This window comes from Struthio camelus, chromosome 3, assembly GCF_040807025.1.
Source record: "Struthio camelus isolate bStrCam1 chromosome 3, bStrCam1.hap1, whole genome shotgun sequence".
NCBI lineage: Eukaryota > Metazoa > Chordata > Aves > Struthioniformes > Struthionidae > Struthio > Struthio camelus.
Window position 1 is genome coordinate 118798115 of NC_090944.1, and position 17057 is coordinate 118815171.

At 36.7% G+C, this 17057-nt stretch overlaps 1 protein-coding gene across 16 annotated transcripts in view; it reads left to right on the plus strand.

Annotated features, from left to right (window-relative positions):
• The window catches only part of CCDC88A (coiled-coil domain containing 88A), a 106629-nt gene that overhangs the window by 56558 nt on the left and 33014 nt on the right, over positions 1–17057 (plus strand). For all 16 annotated transcript variants that reach the window (XM_068939930.1, XM_068939932.1, XM_068939933.1 and 13 more), the window contains exons 11-17: positions 438–596; positions 4207–4353; positions 5484–5628; positions 7273–7457; positions 10267–10404; positions 12329–13399; positions 13988–14115. In XM_068939930.1, the coding sequence (XP_068796031.1) occupies positions 438–596; positions 4207–4353; positions 5484–5628; positions 7273–7457; positions 10267–10404; positions 12329–13399; positions 13988–14115 (1973 nt within the window). The remainder of the gene's footprint in view (positions 1–437; positions 597–4206; positions 4354–5483; positions 5629–7272; positions 7458–10266; positions 10405–12328; positions 13400–13987; positions 14116–17057) is intronic.

Consider the following 17057-nt stretch of genomic DNA (forward strand, 5'->3'; position numbering starts at 1 on the left):
GGAGTAGATGCTTAAAAAACAATGTGATTGAAGAGAGGCTTTTATATTGCTGATAAGTTACTATAGTAAAAGTTCATTGCTATGATGAAAATTTATTTATTAATGAAATATATTAAAAATACCAGTTCTTAATATGATTGCCTTTAAAATGAAAACATACTCTGCACTTATATGCTGCTGGTACACAAATGCAGATTGGTATTTAAAAGACAGAGGTTGAATAAGTGAAATATTAATTGATAACTTGAAGAGATTTTCAGGATTATATACTCATATGTTTTTGTGACCATAGCAGTCCTGTAAAACTTGAAACTTTGTGGGAGAGATGAGTGATCTAGCCTTGTACCAATGTGGAGGAAAAAAAGATCATGTGATTTAATATTCTTACTCTCTTTTTTTCCCCCCCCCCCTTTTTTTTTTTTTTTTCCCTCTTTTAGAATATGAATTTACTGTCTGATGCCCGGTCTGCCAGAGTGTATAGAGATGAGTTAGATGCTCTTCGTGAGAAGGCAATTCGGGTCGACAAGCTTGAAAGTGAAGTCAGCCGATATAAAGAGAGACTGCATGATATCGAATTTTACAAAGCTAGAGTGGAGGTATATTAAGGAAAAAATGGTCACAACCAACATACGTTGTTTTTTGTTTGCCGTTGGTTTTTCAAAGTTATTTTGAAAAATGAGATGTGATAGTCAGGTCTTTTGTGATAAATAACAGTTTTCAGGTAAAAGTTCCTGTGTCTAATCCCATGCAGCTTCATTTGAAGCGAGCAAGATTCTCCATAGCTCCAAGCTGGAGAGACCAGTAGCAGACTCAGGGTCTGGGATACTATGTATTGAGAAACCCAGAGGAGTTAGTTAAAAATACCCTGTATATGCAATAATTTCTTTCTAAGTGTTGAGGAAATAATGGCATAGCAAATGCCAGATGGGTATGGGACAGCATTTCATGGATAAAACGTACTAAAAAAGATGCACCATCACCAGGCAAGAGTTGCTTACGGTTTCGTCATGATTTAGAAAAAATGAGAAAAATTTAGAAAAAATCCCCCAGAAATCATCAACTTACAGTATGTTATTAGGCCATAATTCTGTCTGTAGATGGCAAAAGGCTGGGCAAATGCTGAGGTGGCAGAATTTGTGTATGAAACAATTTTGGTAGTCAAAACTAACAAAAGTTTTAGAACATTTTCAAGGTGGACATTTAAAAATAGAATCCTAGAAAAACAGGGAGCACTCAAATTGAAATATTTACTGAAAAAAAACGTATTAATTACGTTGCTTAGAGGCATTGAGATACAGTAATGAGGCCTTTTCTTTAGGGTAAAAAATAATCCAAAAAGCAGATGAGATACTAGGCAAAACTAGGATGTACAGTTGCAGGATATTTTACATGATTTCATTGTTTAATGTAGAATCTTAGTCATAGGACTGAATGGGATCTCAGGACCTTATGTAGTCCTGCTTTAAACAAGGTGAGCTATACCCATACCACTCTTAACAGGTGTTTGACGTTAATCTGTTCTTTGAGACCTCAGTGAAGAAGTGTCTTCAGCCTTTTTGTAGCAGCCTTTTATTTCTCTGAAGACTGTGACCTGTGACACATCCTCTAGTCTTCTCTTTGTGCTCTACTGTCCCCTATCATTCTGCCTTGCAAAGTGCTGCTTCCGTCTTAATCCACATTTTCCTTAAAGTAAAAAAAAAAAAAAAAAAAAAACCTCTGAAACTGGATATCATACTCCAAATAAGCCTTGCAAGTTACAAATAAAGTGGAAAGATTACTCCTCTTTGTACATTCTGCTATAGTAAGTCATGAACAACACTTTAACATTGGGATCTGTGGTAACCTCTAGTTGTTTTTTCCCCAGAACTGCTGCCTAGCCATGATGCGTCATCTCCAATGCTAAGACTCTAATTCTCCTTGTCTTACCTGAAAAAGTCATACATAGTCTTAAATGGAAAGGTGGTTATAGAAGGGTGATACAGCATCCGCTGGAAATGCTTCTTCATTAGAATATTTAAAATTTAAAACTTTTAAATTAATATATACTTAATGTGTCAGTATAAAATAGCTATGATTGAGAGAACGTAGGGAAGAAACTACATGGCAGAAGATGAGTCTTTATGACCAATTGGAGGTCTTTTGTCCAAAATGTCCAGTGATAGCTTTAGTTAGGAATAAAACATATCAGCTGACATGAGAGTTCTGTGTTTTTTAAGGGAAAATGAACCAGATAGTTGTTAGAAGAGGACTGTGGTATAAAAACCGTTCGGGAAAGTCTGCAGAAGAGACAAGGTGCATGGGACAGGTTAAAACATTGTTAAGAGCTTTAGACTTTGGTTAGTCTTTAGTTCTTTGTGCATGTGTTTGTTTTTAAGATGGCTTGTTCATGGCCTTGCTTGAAATTCAGTGCTTCACCTTACTGTGTAGTGTGAAGTAATCTGAAATGTAAAGAAATTTTCTCAAGATGGAATACGTACAGATGTTAACAGCTCTCATTGAAACATCTCTTCTTGAGGAGAAGCCAAAGCTGCCTTCACATGTCATTGGTAAACAAAGGCAGATACCTGCTTTCCAACTCTGGATCAGTGTTTGACCACGTAAAATATTGCTGTTCAGTATAGAGATCTAGTGCTGTGCTTTATGTTCTCAGATTTCCTCAGAGTTGTTGGCTGTTGCCTAGATATGATGTGATAGGTTAGCATACATAGGGTTTCTGGAGAATCAGATACTGTGAGCGCTGAGCGTTACGATCAGCGTGCCTGCGGATGGGAGGGCCTTCGTGTTTGAATATCGTTTTACATGAATGACCTTATAAACTATGTATATTTACTGCTGGTGTAAAAGGGACTGAGAGCGTATGATTTAAAAAAAAAAAATCCTTATGGAAGAGGAATAGTGAGCAGGATTTGAAACCAGTATAAATTTCATTTTCATAGAATGTTTAAGCTAGTAAAAGAATAAAACTTTTGTTGCCATGTTTTATGGATTGTAAATTATCCGGTTTTTCAAGCATGCTTGAACAGAGACAGATGTTAATTAGTTGGCTTCGCTCCGTAATAATAATTATAAGTTAACATAGTAATTGTGTATGCAGCAATATGAAGGGTAAATACTTACATATATTCAGTGATTTTATTTTATTTTATTTTTATTTTATTTTTTTCAGATCTTGCAGCTGAGCACATGCCTAAGTTTGAAAAGTTTTATCTGTCATGTAAAATTGCCAGTTATATTCTTTTGTATATTATTATTTTCATCAGATACCATTAAAGAAATTTTTAAAAGCACTCTTCTGTATACATAAATTAAAGCTGTTTAGGCCTTTCAAATATAGTTGTCTTTTGGAGCATGCTGTTGCATTCTCAACATGATGAGGTGTCTGACCATGCATTGAAGTAGATTTACTCAGTTGCCTGTAAACCTAATTGTGGCCTGCAGAAAATTATTCTCTAAAGTTCTATTCTCCAGTTCCTGCAACCTGAAGGTTTAAGAATAATAATAATAAAATTACTCCATAAATTATTTTTTTAAATAAAATAAATGATGGAATGAAAGGAGTATCTACGTCAGTCTTCTGTCTCTTGACAGCGACCAATAGTAGATGCTTAGAGAAAGTACAAGAACGCTGCTTTCCTGTTATGCTCTGCCAGCCTCCAGCAGTCTCTGTTCAGGAAAATTTTCCTCACGGGTAGTACCTTTGAGTTTAATAGACTTGGCCGTTTCTTCCATGAATTAGATCCCTTTTCAATACGTGTAAGCTTCTGGCATTTACGAAGTCATACGACGACAAGCTCCGCAATTTAAATACATGGTGTGTGAAGAGGTATATCCTTTTGTTTGTCTTGAACTTGAAACCTACAAGTCTTTTTTGATGCCAGCCTTTTAGTCAGCTGTAGTCCAGACGCTTGCAATATGCCTTTCCAGGTCAAATGTCAGATCGCAGGGATATTCATGGCCTGATTATGATTATCAACAGCATATTTATTCTTAATGCTTTTAGTGAAAATTTCATTTCCCTTATGTTATATAAAATTTTACGTAAGTTGGCTATATGAAATTGCTGTAATTTTTATTTAATGAAAAACAGAACTCTAGTGAAATGTTTGCTATTAGAGCAATGTTTCTAAAACTAGGTATGATGAGTATCAAAGTTTGTATTAATAAGGAAATACCTTTTGTTGTGAATCTTTGGTTTAATTCTTGTAGGAGTTAAAGGAGGACAATCAAGTGCTGCTAGAAACAAAGACAATGTTGGAAGATCAATTAGAGGGGACCCGAGCCCGTTCTGATAAATTACATGAGTTAGAAAAAGAGAATCTACAATTAAAAGCTAAATTACATGATATGGAGATGGTAAGTGTATATGGAGGGTGACAGAGATAACTGATATGCTCTGAATTTCATTTGCATATTTAGTAACAGAAGCATTTCCAGACAAAATGGCGTGGGGGAGAGGGGGAAGGTGTCTTGGTCTGCTTCTATTTTTCAGATGTGATTTCCTGCAGTAGCTTTGGTTCTCCCTAGGGAAGTACAAATTTCCAAGGCAGTCCTCTTCCTAAAAGCAGCACAGTGTCCAATCCAGTAGCTAAAATATAATGATAAGGGTTATAGAGACTCATTAGTGAAAATGATAGAATCACAATTTTTGGGGGTGTGAAAATAGTCTGTTGTCATTAAATACTTAGTTAAACCAGAGGTTATCAGTATTGCAAATCCTGGCAATACGGTGGACATTTCTCAGAAAGTTTTTCCCCAACATAATTTCTGTTTTTAACCAACTCTTCTCCGAAACAGTAAATATTCTAAAATACCAAATCATAATTTGCATATCTGAGCGTTTTTTCTTTCTTTTTTTTTTCCTTTTTTGATTTAGTTTTTTTTTTTTTTTAAGATTTTCCTTAAAGGGATGACAGATTATTATCTTCTGTTTACTTTCCTTTTCTGACAATTTTGAAAGTTATAGCTGTGATTTATTCCTATAAAAGCAAGGTGTTTGAGAAGAGCGGTTAATAAAGAGCCAGGTGAGGCACTCTCATCATGGGACCCAATCCTGTTACAGGTGGTGGTGTTGTGTGTTTTGTTTGTTTGTTTTTAATTAGTCTTGGGATATTTTAGAGAAGATGAAATTCTGCTTCTCTGTGTCTGTTTCTTTTTTTTTTCTGTTGCGCGTGTGCTATTAAGCCCTGCTTATCATGTACACTTGCTTTCTCTTTATACTGAGAAAAGTGAACTTTGAAGAATGAGTGGTGTCATTGCCATAGGTTATTAAAGAGAGGAGGTTCTTTGCGGCAGTATTCTTTACTGGTTGTCACCCTTCAGTTTTACGTCTTCCATAATTTTGCCCGTTCCTCCCTATCTCACTGTGTATTGTTTAAATCAGAAAATCCACTTTGCATTTTTCAGTAGCATAACTGATACTAAATACTTTGGTGTGTTTTGAGACGTACTTTTTTTCTAAAGTTACATGTGAAATAATTTTTAAGGAGCGTGATATGGACAGAAAGAAGATTGAGGAACTCATGGAGGAAAATATGACTCTAGAAATGGCTCAGAAACAGAGTATGGATGAATCATTGCATCTTGGATGGGAACTTGAACAGATGAACAGAACTACTGAACTTTCTGAAGGTAAACATAGTAATACTTGCAAAACAATAGAAAAATTGAAGAAAGTCAGACCATGTGTATTTGAATAGTATTACACAGTCTATTTTTTTGGGGTGGAATGTTTGCTTACATAGTTATCTCTAGACTTTTAAATATGAAGGGGAAAGCTTCTTCAGCAGAGCTGCCATGAATTATACTACTTGCGAATTTATTTTAGTTTTATTTAAAAATGAGAGTTAAATTGTTTTTTTAAAAAAGTAACATTACAATGTGTTTAAATAATATTTAATCTTAAGTAAAAATAAAACAACTAAATACTTCGGCCCCCCCCCCCCCCCCCCGCTCCGCCCTGAACTACTGTTGGATAGTCAAACTGCTATTTTCCTTGAAGTCTGGTGAGTAAAATAGCTGTCTGTTCATGGCTGTCCTCTCATTGGTTTTTTTGCCTGTTACCACTCACCAGAAGTCAGTGTTATGCACTGTGGGGGTATTCTAGTGAGCAAATATCTTTTAGGACCAGTTGCTTTCTTTCTGTCCCTCGTACTTTCTTTATCTTCTGCCAGATTCTGTATCTAAAGATGAGGCAGCAAATATCTTCAGAGTTCAGTAAGGACTACAGCTAAAAATGCCTGCAGAGGTCTCCATGCTTTTCTGTTTCAGTTAGTAGGTGTTGCAAAACGTAAAGGAAGTGTTCTGGCAGTGGCTTGACAGATTTTTTTGAGGAAAACATTATCATCTCATTGTTACAGTGTCTGTTCCACAGGTTGGCTGTAACTCAGTTAAATCTGTGTGCCACCAAAGAAGTTTCCCTATTCTATTGTAGATTCTTTTAAAATTTCATCTAGGGATAAGTAAGGCATGGTGGTTCCCGCCCCCCTTTTTTTTTGTTTAACCTTCTGAAGCAGAAAAAGTTGCAAAGGTGGGGGCAGTCTTCTCACCTCCCAGCTCAAGAAACCTTCCTAGATGTCAGGGCAAAGCCCGAACAATAATCGGAAAATGCAACTCCTGATTTCCTAAGTTACAGTATCTTCTGCCATCTGATTGGAGAGATATGACAGTTCTTGGGGTTTTTTCCTCTCTCTCTCTCCTTCCCCTCCTTCCCCCCCCCCGCCCCGGTCCTATGTACCCTCTCAGATACATCCTATATGAAAAGTCTCTTGTGATTCACTTAAACGCAGGTGTAATATCTTGGAGTTATATTGTGTTGCTATTCAAGCTTCTATACTCTGTAACACAGATCCTGACTCTTCACTTCAACGTTCTTAAAGTTACAGAAGATTTAGTAAGGCTTCTCAGAAATTGTTGCCAAGACAGTCATGGCAAAAATGTTGAGTTCTCCAATGTAGTACTTCTGATTTTACAGTGGATCCCATAAAAAGGATTCATTTGAAGCTTTTCCTCAGTTGCAGGAAACAAATCTTGTCATGGTTTGGAATGGAAGGATGGGTGGGGCACTTCCTTTTAAGTTTTTGTAGTGTTTTTTGTTGGGTAAGGGAGGTGGGTCATTAACCTTAAGAAACTATATTCATGAGGAACGCCCTGGAGGATCATCATAGGCTTCTGAATACCCTAAGTGTAAAAGTGCAAAGTCTGTCTCTCTAAGAATTCCAGCTAATGATAAATAACTTTATTTTTATTGATGGTGTTTTTCTTTTAATCCTACAGTGCCACAGAAGTCACTTGGTCATGAAGTAAGTGAACTGGCATCAAGCAGGTTACTGAAGCTGGAAATGGAAAACCAAAGTTTACTGAAGACAGTGGAAGAACTACAAAATGCAGTAGGTTCTGTGGAAGGCAGTAGTTCAAGGATACTGAAAATGGAGAAAGAAAACCAAAGACTTAGCAGAAAGGTAGTCATCATTATAAGTTAGGGTCTATGTGGTGTTATACTGTTTAAGTTGGAGGCTAAAAAAAAAAAAAGCAGCTTATTTGTGCAGGCTTTTTTTTAATTACACTTTTTATTGATTATGAATGTGACTTTTTATTCAGAAAGGTCTTACACCTACAAGGGAAAAAAATCAATGTGTTGATATTGGAGACATGATGAATAATGAAAGTGCTTTATAGTACTTTGGAAAATTATTTGTTGGTCTTGTTTATTTGTTTTTATTAATTGAACGTGTGTGGAGAGACCAGCCAGTCTTCAGCTAAGCAAAAAAATTTGGTCATGTGTCCTTCTTCATGGAGTTTTTATGCATTGTAAAAACTGAGAAAGAAAGAAGTGGGATGTGCCAAGTGACTGTGAAACAAGGGACTGAGAGGAACTAATAGGATTTATCCAAACTGATCTACAATATTTTACTCTCCAAATTATATTTGTCATATTGGAGTAGTTTATTCAATGATTATCATCACAGAATAGAAATAGAAAAAAAATAGAGACTAATTAGAATGAAGTGAAATATCTAAAGCTTGTGGAATATCTGCTGAAGGAAAAGCTGTGTCAGACAGTCGAGATTAACCTTGAAGAGAGCAGAGTAGGTAAGAGGTAGTGGAGGGGAATGAGTTTAAGGGAATCTCTTCTGTCTTCCATATTTTTATGCTTTTTCTAATTTCTTAAAAATATGGTAGTTTTTTCGGCAGGCTGTGTGCTGCATTGAGCTTGTGTACAGTACTGAAAATACAACTGGGGGGGAAGAAAGGAAGCTAGGAGAAAAATACAGCAGTAGAGATGCTTATTCAGGGATCAGCCAGCAAAAAAATAGCATCCAGACCGACTGTGTTTTGTCTTGCTTTGTATAACCTGTCATTCCCTCTTTTACTGTGGTTACATGAACAGACTTCCCAGGAAAATCTCAGATACCAACATTAAACACTGTCCAGTTTTATTCATCTTGAAAAAGGCCCTTTTTCAGAGAACCGCTACTGATGCAAGATGCTCTAAAGCAGATAGAAGACCATTGATTATCCTTTGTGATAGGATCTCTGTGTAACCAGGCTACTCCTTCCGCTTAGTCAGAGCTATTTGGATCCCGCGTGCTCTTGACATTTTACAGCCCTGTTACCTTGATGATCTTGCACCATCTCTGCATACTAAACAGATCTGAACTCCGTTATCCTCAGGGCCTAGATGTCAGATAGCCGTTACTGGCATAAATCTGCTCCTCTCTAGTTAGAGAACTCTATTAGACTGACCTACCTACCAAATAGCTACTATTCTAGCATGGCTTGACACGAAATGCCTAGATCTCTCCAGTAAGAAACTTGTCTCTACTGTCTTGGACTGTCATAGTTACCTTTCTGTGCTAAGTCAAACTACTGCTAGACATAGGGCCTCGTCACGTTGTTGGATGGCCGGTTGATGGTAATCAAGAAGTTCCTTCTAGTGAAAGAACCAGTTCCTCGGTAGGTCCTCAGTGTTGTGTGAAAAGAATATTCTGAATAGCGATCAGTTATGCAAAATAGAAAATAGAACAAAGTATTAATAACAGATCCTCCGTACATAGTGTTTTATCTGCCATGTTTTCTTTTAAAGTATACTGTAAATTCCTCTTTTAGAGTTAATCTAGAGCCTTACAAATGCAAGGTAGAGACAGTGGCCCCAAGATCACTACTCCTAGTGCCCAGTTGGCAGACAGACGTACTAAGACAGTTGGGCAGTCCACTGAGAAATTTGGATACCAGGTAGAGTGTGATTGCATCCCTGCTGAGGTGGTTGAACAGGTTACTTCTCCTTTGCAAAAATCAGTGAAAATTCCAGTATACCCCATAAAAACGAACATTCCTCTGTTAGATAAGAGAGCAGGAATATGTTAATGTCAGAGTGAAAGGCAAGCAGAAGGCCAATGAAATATTAGTATTCTCATCCGAAGAGGAAATCTTTAACTCAGGTTTTGGGCTAACTGGTGTTGTGCTTTTTGGATGTTTGCAATCAGCAAATTGCTTTATGGAAGAACAAATTCCTTTGTAGTTATCTTTTTGTGATTTTTATTTCTCAGTATTATTTCACAGCAAGTACGCGTATAACTCGGAAAATTTGTTTACAGAAATATTTGCCCTGCCTGGGGTCAGATTTATGTCCGAACTCCTGTAGGACTCGGGAACGTGGACCATGGACTTGACGTAGAATATAAACTTTACAGCAGATTATTCTTTAAAAATACATATGTACATTGTTTCTAAGTTACTAATTATAACTTAAGTGTCGTTTTTCTGTCGCATCTATTTTCACTCATAAACTGTTTGCTGTCCGGTTCCATTACCAGAGTTTCAGAACCACTGGGGAAACAAATCTATGTATTTCCCAAGGAATCCTCATACATGTTTATTGAACTACGTTAAATAAAATCAAACAACATTCAACCCTTATAAGTTAAGAGAGATTTGGAAGAGCAGGGTAAACCTCACTAAAAATGGATTATTTTTTTCTAAACTATGCTTGGAAATATCCAGAGTGTAATAAAATCTGACCAATTTTATATGCAAAAGGAGATTTTACATGTATTCTTCTGAACTTGTAGAGCAAACGTTGGCAGAGGTGAATTTATCCCTTGAAGAGGTGAACTGTTTCAGGTACAGAGTAGAAAGGTCCATTTTATTCTTTTCTTTAGTTTGCTTTGTTAATTTTTATGAAAGTACTTCAAACCCATGTAAGAGTAATACTATCGTCATTGTTACGTAGGTTTTAAAATTTCTGTTTATTTATTTCTTCTTCCGTAGCTTGAAGGGCTAGAGAATGAAATTAGCCAGGAGAAACAAAGTCTTCAGAATAGTCAAAATTTGAGTAAAGATCTAATGAAAGAGAAAGCACAACTTGAAAAGACACTTGAAGCAGTACGAGAAAACTCAGAGCGGCAAGTGAGTAGCAAAATCAAAAGTCTAATTCTGTGTTGTACTGTTCTGCTATTGTACTTCTGCATACCTGGAGCAAAGTGGCTTGTCTAAGACCTGCAGCCAGTGAGTCATGACTCATTTTTAGCTATGGCTTTAGTGTTAGTTTTAGGCCTTTCTGGTATCTTCTTATGCTTTGTTTTTTTCCTTAGGCGTCTTAGGCTTTCATGGGCCATGCATTAGTTACAGTTGCTTAGAGGGTGTCATTCAGCCAAAACAGTAAAGATGAGGTAGGCCACACACCTCTCAATGGGGAAAACAGAGGTTCCAGAGACCTGGTGAATTTTTGAAGTAGCGTTTGAGTTTCACTGAGAATTACAGCAGTCTGTCTCTCAAAGGGACCGAGTGAACAGCAATGTAGCGGAGCTCTGCTCTGCTGCTGACCCTGCCTCCTGTGTCACCTACCTTCTTGAGCATTTGGGGCAGGAGGCATCACAGCTGTCTTCGTAACAATCTCCTGTATTAGGATAATTTCCTTATGTGGCTTGCAGGTAGATAGCATTTCTTTTTGGACACCAGAAACTGGCATCTGGATCTTGGTAGAAGCTTTGGGCTGTATCTGAGGGGAGGGTATCTGTGTCTAATCAGTGCAGACACCTTCTACAGGTCTTTGCAGAGCAATTCAGAGGACCTGTGGAAGGGCAGTCAGTAGGAAACAAGAGTTAGGATTACTAAAGATGCTATTTCCGGAAGTTTCCAGGTCCTTCGGAATTAGGATTGTATTTATCTGTTATAAATTATATTGATATTTCTTGATGAGATTTCACATTTTTTGATTTTAAATTTTAAAAGTGCACTGTTTTGAAATACAAAATATTATATTTTTAAAATCCTAAAAATTTGCAAAGGCCTTACTTAATGAGAAAATCAAATTCCAGACTTATAAAATAAGAAGAATTATGCTTGGCATTGAAGTAGATGATCGAATAAGCTATAAAATTTTATTTTCATTTAAAGAGAATAGTGGGATAATTTTAAAGAAAACATGCCTGTTTGTTTTGTTTAGAGGTGTTCATTGTTACAATAATTCAGTTGTACACTGTATTAGGAAAAGAGTGTGTTCTAGGGGAAAAATGGGTCTAAAACTTTTTGGAAGAAGTCGTAAGTCCCAGTTCAACCGCCGAGGATATGTGTATTGTTTTAAACACTGGAGTAGCAGCGGCATTTCTGTGGGAACATTTATGCTTATAAGATACGTTTTTGGAGTTGTCCTTGCTTAGCAGCATCTTTCATGTCTTAAAAATTTTATGCTGGAACTATTTGGAGGGAATTGTATAGAGCGTATCTAATTTTGTCAAAAATTGCAGAGGTATGTGATCATGCTTTTTTTGGAGGCTCTCTTGAAACAACATATACTAACAATTTTTAATTGAAAAATTAGTACAGATTTGATGTATTTGTTCCCAAAATGTGATGGACTGTGATCAGAATTCCCTTGTATCCCAAATATCAATTCTGTGCCTCTAAAATAAAGATATTTTCACATCCCCCCCCCCCCCCCCAAACTTCTTTCTCAAGTTTGGTGTAGAACTTGACCTGGGTAAAAGCAACTGAAAATGAGGTGAAGCTAACAAAGGGATAGAGCTTTGTTTCGTTTTGGATTTCTTTTTAGTTTTATTTTTGTGTCCTCTTAACCAAGAGGAGGGTATTTGAAGGTAATACTCTGCTCTGTGGTTTTATTATCAAACAGTCATCTGATTACACACACAGTATTTGTAATGCTACAAGCAAATATCGGTAGAGTAAGAAAGAGAATTTTTTTTAAACTTAAAGCGAAGGGGATGTATGATGTAATCTTTTTATTATCTTATAGCTTTCAGTTTATGTATGGAAATAATTATTTCTTGGCATTGTACCTAACCATAGCTTACAATTTTTTCCCCCAAATTAGATTAGGCTGTTAGAACAAGAAAATGAACATTTGAATCAAACTGTAGCGTCTCTAAGACAACGCTCACAAATCAGTGCTGAAGCAAGAGTGAAAGAAATTGAAAAAGAAAATAAAATTCTTCATGAGTCTATTAAGGAGACCAGTAGTAAGTTAAATAAGCTTGAATTTGAAAAAAAACAAGTCAGGAAAGAACTGGAACACTATAAAGAGAAAGGGGAAAGAGCGGAAGAACTCGAGAATGAGTTGCATCATCTGGAGAAAGAGAACGAATTATTACAGAAAAAAATTACCAACCTAAAAATTACTTGTGAGAAGATAGAGGCCTTAGAACAAGAAAACTCGGATCTAGAAATGGAAAACAGAAAGCTGAAAAAAACTTTGGATAGCCTGAAAAATCTCACATTTCAGTTAGAATCCTTAGAAAAGGAGAATTCACAACTTGATGAAGAAAATTTAGAATTAAGAAGAACAATTGAATCTTTGAAGTGTACAAGCATTAAGGTGGCGCAGTTGCAACTAGAAAATAAGGAACTGGAAGGTGAGAAGGAGCAGCTGAAAAAAAGCCTTGAACTCATGAAAGCCTCATTTAAGAAAACTGAACGTTTAGAAGTCAGCTACCAAGGTCTAGACACAGAAAACCAAAGGCTACAGAAAGCCCTAGAAAACAGTAACAAGAAGATTCAGCAGTTAGAAAGTGAATTACAAGATTTAGAGTCTGAAAATCAGACTTTGCAAAAGAACTTAGAAGAACTGAAAATCTCCAGTAAGCGTCTAGAACAATTGGAAAAGGAAAATAAGTTGTTAGAACAAGAGACTTCCCAGCTGGAGAAAGATAAGAAACAGCTAGAAAAAGAAAATAAAAGGCTTCGACAGCAAGCAGAAATTAAAGATAGTACTTTAGAAGAAAACAATATAAAAATCAGTAATCTGGAAAAGGAAAATAAGTCTCTGTTTAAAGAAATAGTCGTATACAAAGAGTCATGCATACGCCTGAAAGAACTAGAAAAGGAAAATAAAGAACTTGTGAAAAGAGCTACCATTGATAAGAAAACTCTTATCACCTTAAGAGAGGTAAATAGAAATTAGTTACCGTTTTTATCTTGATTTGTTTGTAATATGGAGATGTAAATGATAACTGTATTTTTGAAAAAACTTGTATTTTTATGCTTTAATTAATATGTATACTATTAGCATCTTTAATGGTTACACTAGGGAAGGAGTTGTACAATAATCAGAATTTACATAATCATAATAAGTAGAGTAATATCAAGATATTATGTTTAAATCCGTAAGGTTGCTTATAGACTGTCGTGGAGTTCAGGTAATATTTTTGTTAAATGAATGACGCACAGATTCTTTATATTAGCGTTTGTTTTGAATTCAACTTTGTCCCTTGATCCTAATGTTTAAGACCAGATATGAAAGGGAAGTTCTGCAGGAAAAAAGGAAGTAAGCAACTGTGATGACATTGTGCATATAATTAGAGTGTAATATCTAATATAACTGAAAGCTAGCAGTTGCAAGTAAGGGAGAGTTAACATCAGTGGACTATTCAAGATGTATGTAGTCATAGAAGACATGCCTAGGCACTTACAGAACTGAGACTGCATTATTTTCTTTGTGTTATAACACTGACTGTATTTTTTTTGTGTGTGTAAGGACTTAGTGAATGAGAAATTGAAGGCCCAACAAATGAACAATGATTTAGAAAAACTTGCCCATGAACTTGAAAAAATAGGCTTAAATAAAGAGCGTCTCTTGCATGATGAGCAGAGCAGTGATGACAGGTGAGAACATCAAGGACATTCCTGCATGGAACAGTGTAGAAATGGGGGTCTTTTTTATTCATAAAGTTAAAATGATTTTACAGACTTTTTTGTATGTACTCTTAAGTTTTTCAGAGACATTGATAGATCTGAAATGGTACTTGCTACTCTTTGCAGTTAATAGGGTAATAATACCTTCTTCTGTTCAGTTGTCTGTGAAAGTGAGTTCCTGCTTTTGTTGCTGAGAAATTTCTTGAAGTATGCCGATGGTTGCTCTTATATATGATTAAAATGTTTAACATTTTAGTTAGCAGTAGGAACAATAGCAGCAAAAGGTAATAGGCCCAAAGTGGCTTTTTTTTGGTCCTTTTTAGCTGCTTGACTGATAGAAATTGTTTGTTTGGGGGTTTTTTTTTCCCCATGCTTTTGTCCTGTGAAGGGTAGCTCAGACTCTCTCAGGCTTCCTTACAGTTATTTCCTTCTAATTTCTCCTACCTAAAAGAAACTCTGCTTGCATTCCCAGTTAAGCAGGCTGGCGAGGTAGCCAATACTCCAGCTTCTCTGAAGCTTCATACTGGCTCCATCACACTACTACACCTGCTAATATAAAGCAGCTGCTACCTGACATCTGTTTCACCTACTATATGTTGTGTCTTATCCTGCAGGGATTTAGAGAAAATATGTGCTAGGAAAAGCGGACTAGTATGAGCCACTAGCCAGTCTTTCTCTCGTGATGCTATTCAGTTGTGCTTTTTTTTTTTTTTTTTTTTTTTTTGAAAAAATATGCTGGCATCATGATCTGTTATGAACACTGATTGTCATGAACACGTAGAATGATTTTGGGCCTCCTATATCAAAAGGAAACCAGATGACATCTTTTTCTTCAGCTTTCCTTTCTTGCTGCCAGTGTTCTGCTACAGGGGTGGTACCAGAACCCTATATGGAGAATCTGTTGCCACCTCTTGTTTTCTGCTTTCATCTACCTTTCCCAGCTCACAGATGAGTTCCTCTTCTGTCAAGAGGTGTTCTCAGAACTCTGACTTCTGTGATTTCTTCTGAGTTAAGGGTAGTCGTGTAGCATACAGTGTTTAGCATGAGTTTGTGTTGTCCTTTGGTTGATATACCATATAAAGAAGAACTAATCCTTGAGCTGGAAGAGTTGAAGCTTACACTGCTTAGATTAAGAAGTCCTGGTTGAGCAACATAGTTCTAAATAGTGTTCTAGATTTCTAATATTTGGGTGAGTGTCCCTGCAAAAGAGTGTCATTTCTAAAAGCATATTTGCAAAATAATATTTTTCTATGTGAAAAGGTTTGAGAATCTGCTTCTGCTTTCCGGACAATGGTACTTCTGCTTTAGAAGTGCTCGTACGTCACTGTAGATTCAGATGTTACAGGTTCATATCTCATAGGTTAGCTGGTTTGGGCCATTATATTAATTATGTCCTTGAGTCAAATAATGCTAGTGTTTCCCTTGCATTTTACAGAATCTTCTTATTGGATCTGTAAATTTTAATTCAGATAAAAATTTGGAGTTACGTGTCTGTGTGGAATTGAGAGGTTTATCCAGGTTTCATTTAATTTTTTTTTATCTGTAAATTAATTTTCAACATACTTCTGGCACCGGTTATGACCTGTTTCATTTCTTTCTTTGCTTCCAGATTAGCCAAATGTGGATATTACTCACAAGTGCTTTTCAGCCCTCCCTACCCCCCATGCTTTTCTGGTTGATATTCCTTTTTCAAGGAGTCAGTGCAGACACTTTGTTGTGTATTCGTTGCGTATTTGGAGCACAGCCCAGGGAACAGGCTAAAGCATTTGTATACCAGTTGACCTGTGCTTGGCACATGTCTACTGCTGGCCTAAAATGACTGGTAATTGGGTGCTGCTCAGCTGCATTGTTGTAAGAACAGCTCTGGCTCAATTCTCTACGGATGGCCTTTGCAGCAGGAGATAATGCCTTTCTGGAACAGAGGGCATGGCAAACTTGACTGTCTAGCCCCGACTGTGGGAAAACACCTGAAAAGTAGATGGAATATTTGGTGGTATGAGATATTTGGGTTTCAGGCTGGGTGTGATGTGTCTGTTCAAGGTGATCCTCGGGGAGGTGCGCAGTAGGGTTTATATCTTGAAGCTTACCAGAATCTTATCTAAAGCCTACCTCTTAGCTCAGGCTTGTGACCAGGTAGTTTAGGATGTGAAGGAATTTGGGCTACACTGCTGCTCCGAGCTTCTTCTCAAAACCGAATGTAGACCTGTCTTTAACTGCTACGTGTTGAACTGGAGGATTGTGAACGGGAAATATTTGTTTTCAAAGTGAAAAGGTTGGTTTACTTGAAATTAGGTGCTCTGTAACTCTCCTGCCTTTCCATTATTCTCAACTTCTTCATTCATCCCAAAAGTTATCTAGGTTGCTCTCTTTATATTATTATCTAGCTTAGGCATTAGTGATCATCTGATCAGGCCTTTAGAAAGTTAGGTTCATTATGGCCAAAATTACTTTTCAGTGTTTTTTTGGTCTGCCTCTCATTTTTGGTGACAGAAATTTAAGTTACGCGACTTTTCTCTCCCTGATTGGCGAGAGCTTGTGTTTTTGTTGAGCATTCTTGGTAGCATTTAAATCTTTCTCCTGGGACCTAAACTGACCACGTTTTATGTGGTAGCCTTGAAGTGTTTTCCATTTTGTGTTGTGCCTTTAAAGTGGATTTACGGAATTGGGTGCCCCAATCTGAAATACCCAGATCTCAGTCAGGTTAGTAACTTGTAGTATCCTTCATTATTAGGTATTTGAAAGGAAACTGGAGATTGGGTCTCTGCTATTCGTCTTTTCCCTTCTTTGTTTGGTACATAGCTGTATAGCTTTCAGTGACAGAACTTACTTGCAGCTGAATATGTGCTTCAGCTCGAGAAGATAAAATGCCATATGTTCTATTTGTTATCGACTGCCTGTTGGTTCTTAAGTCT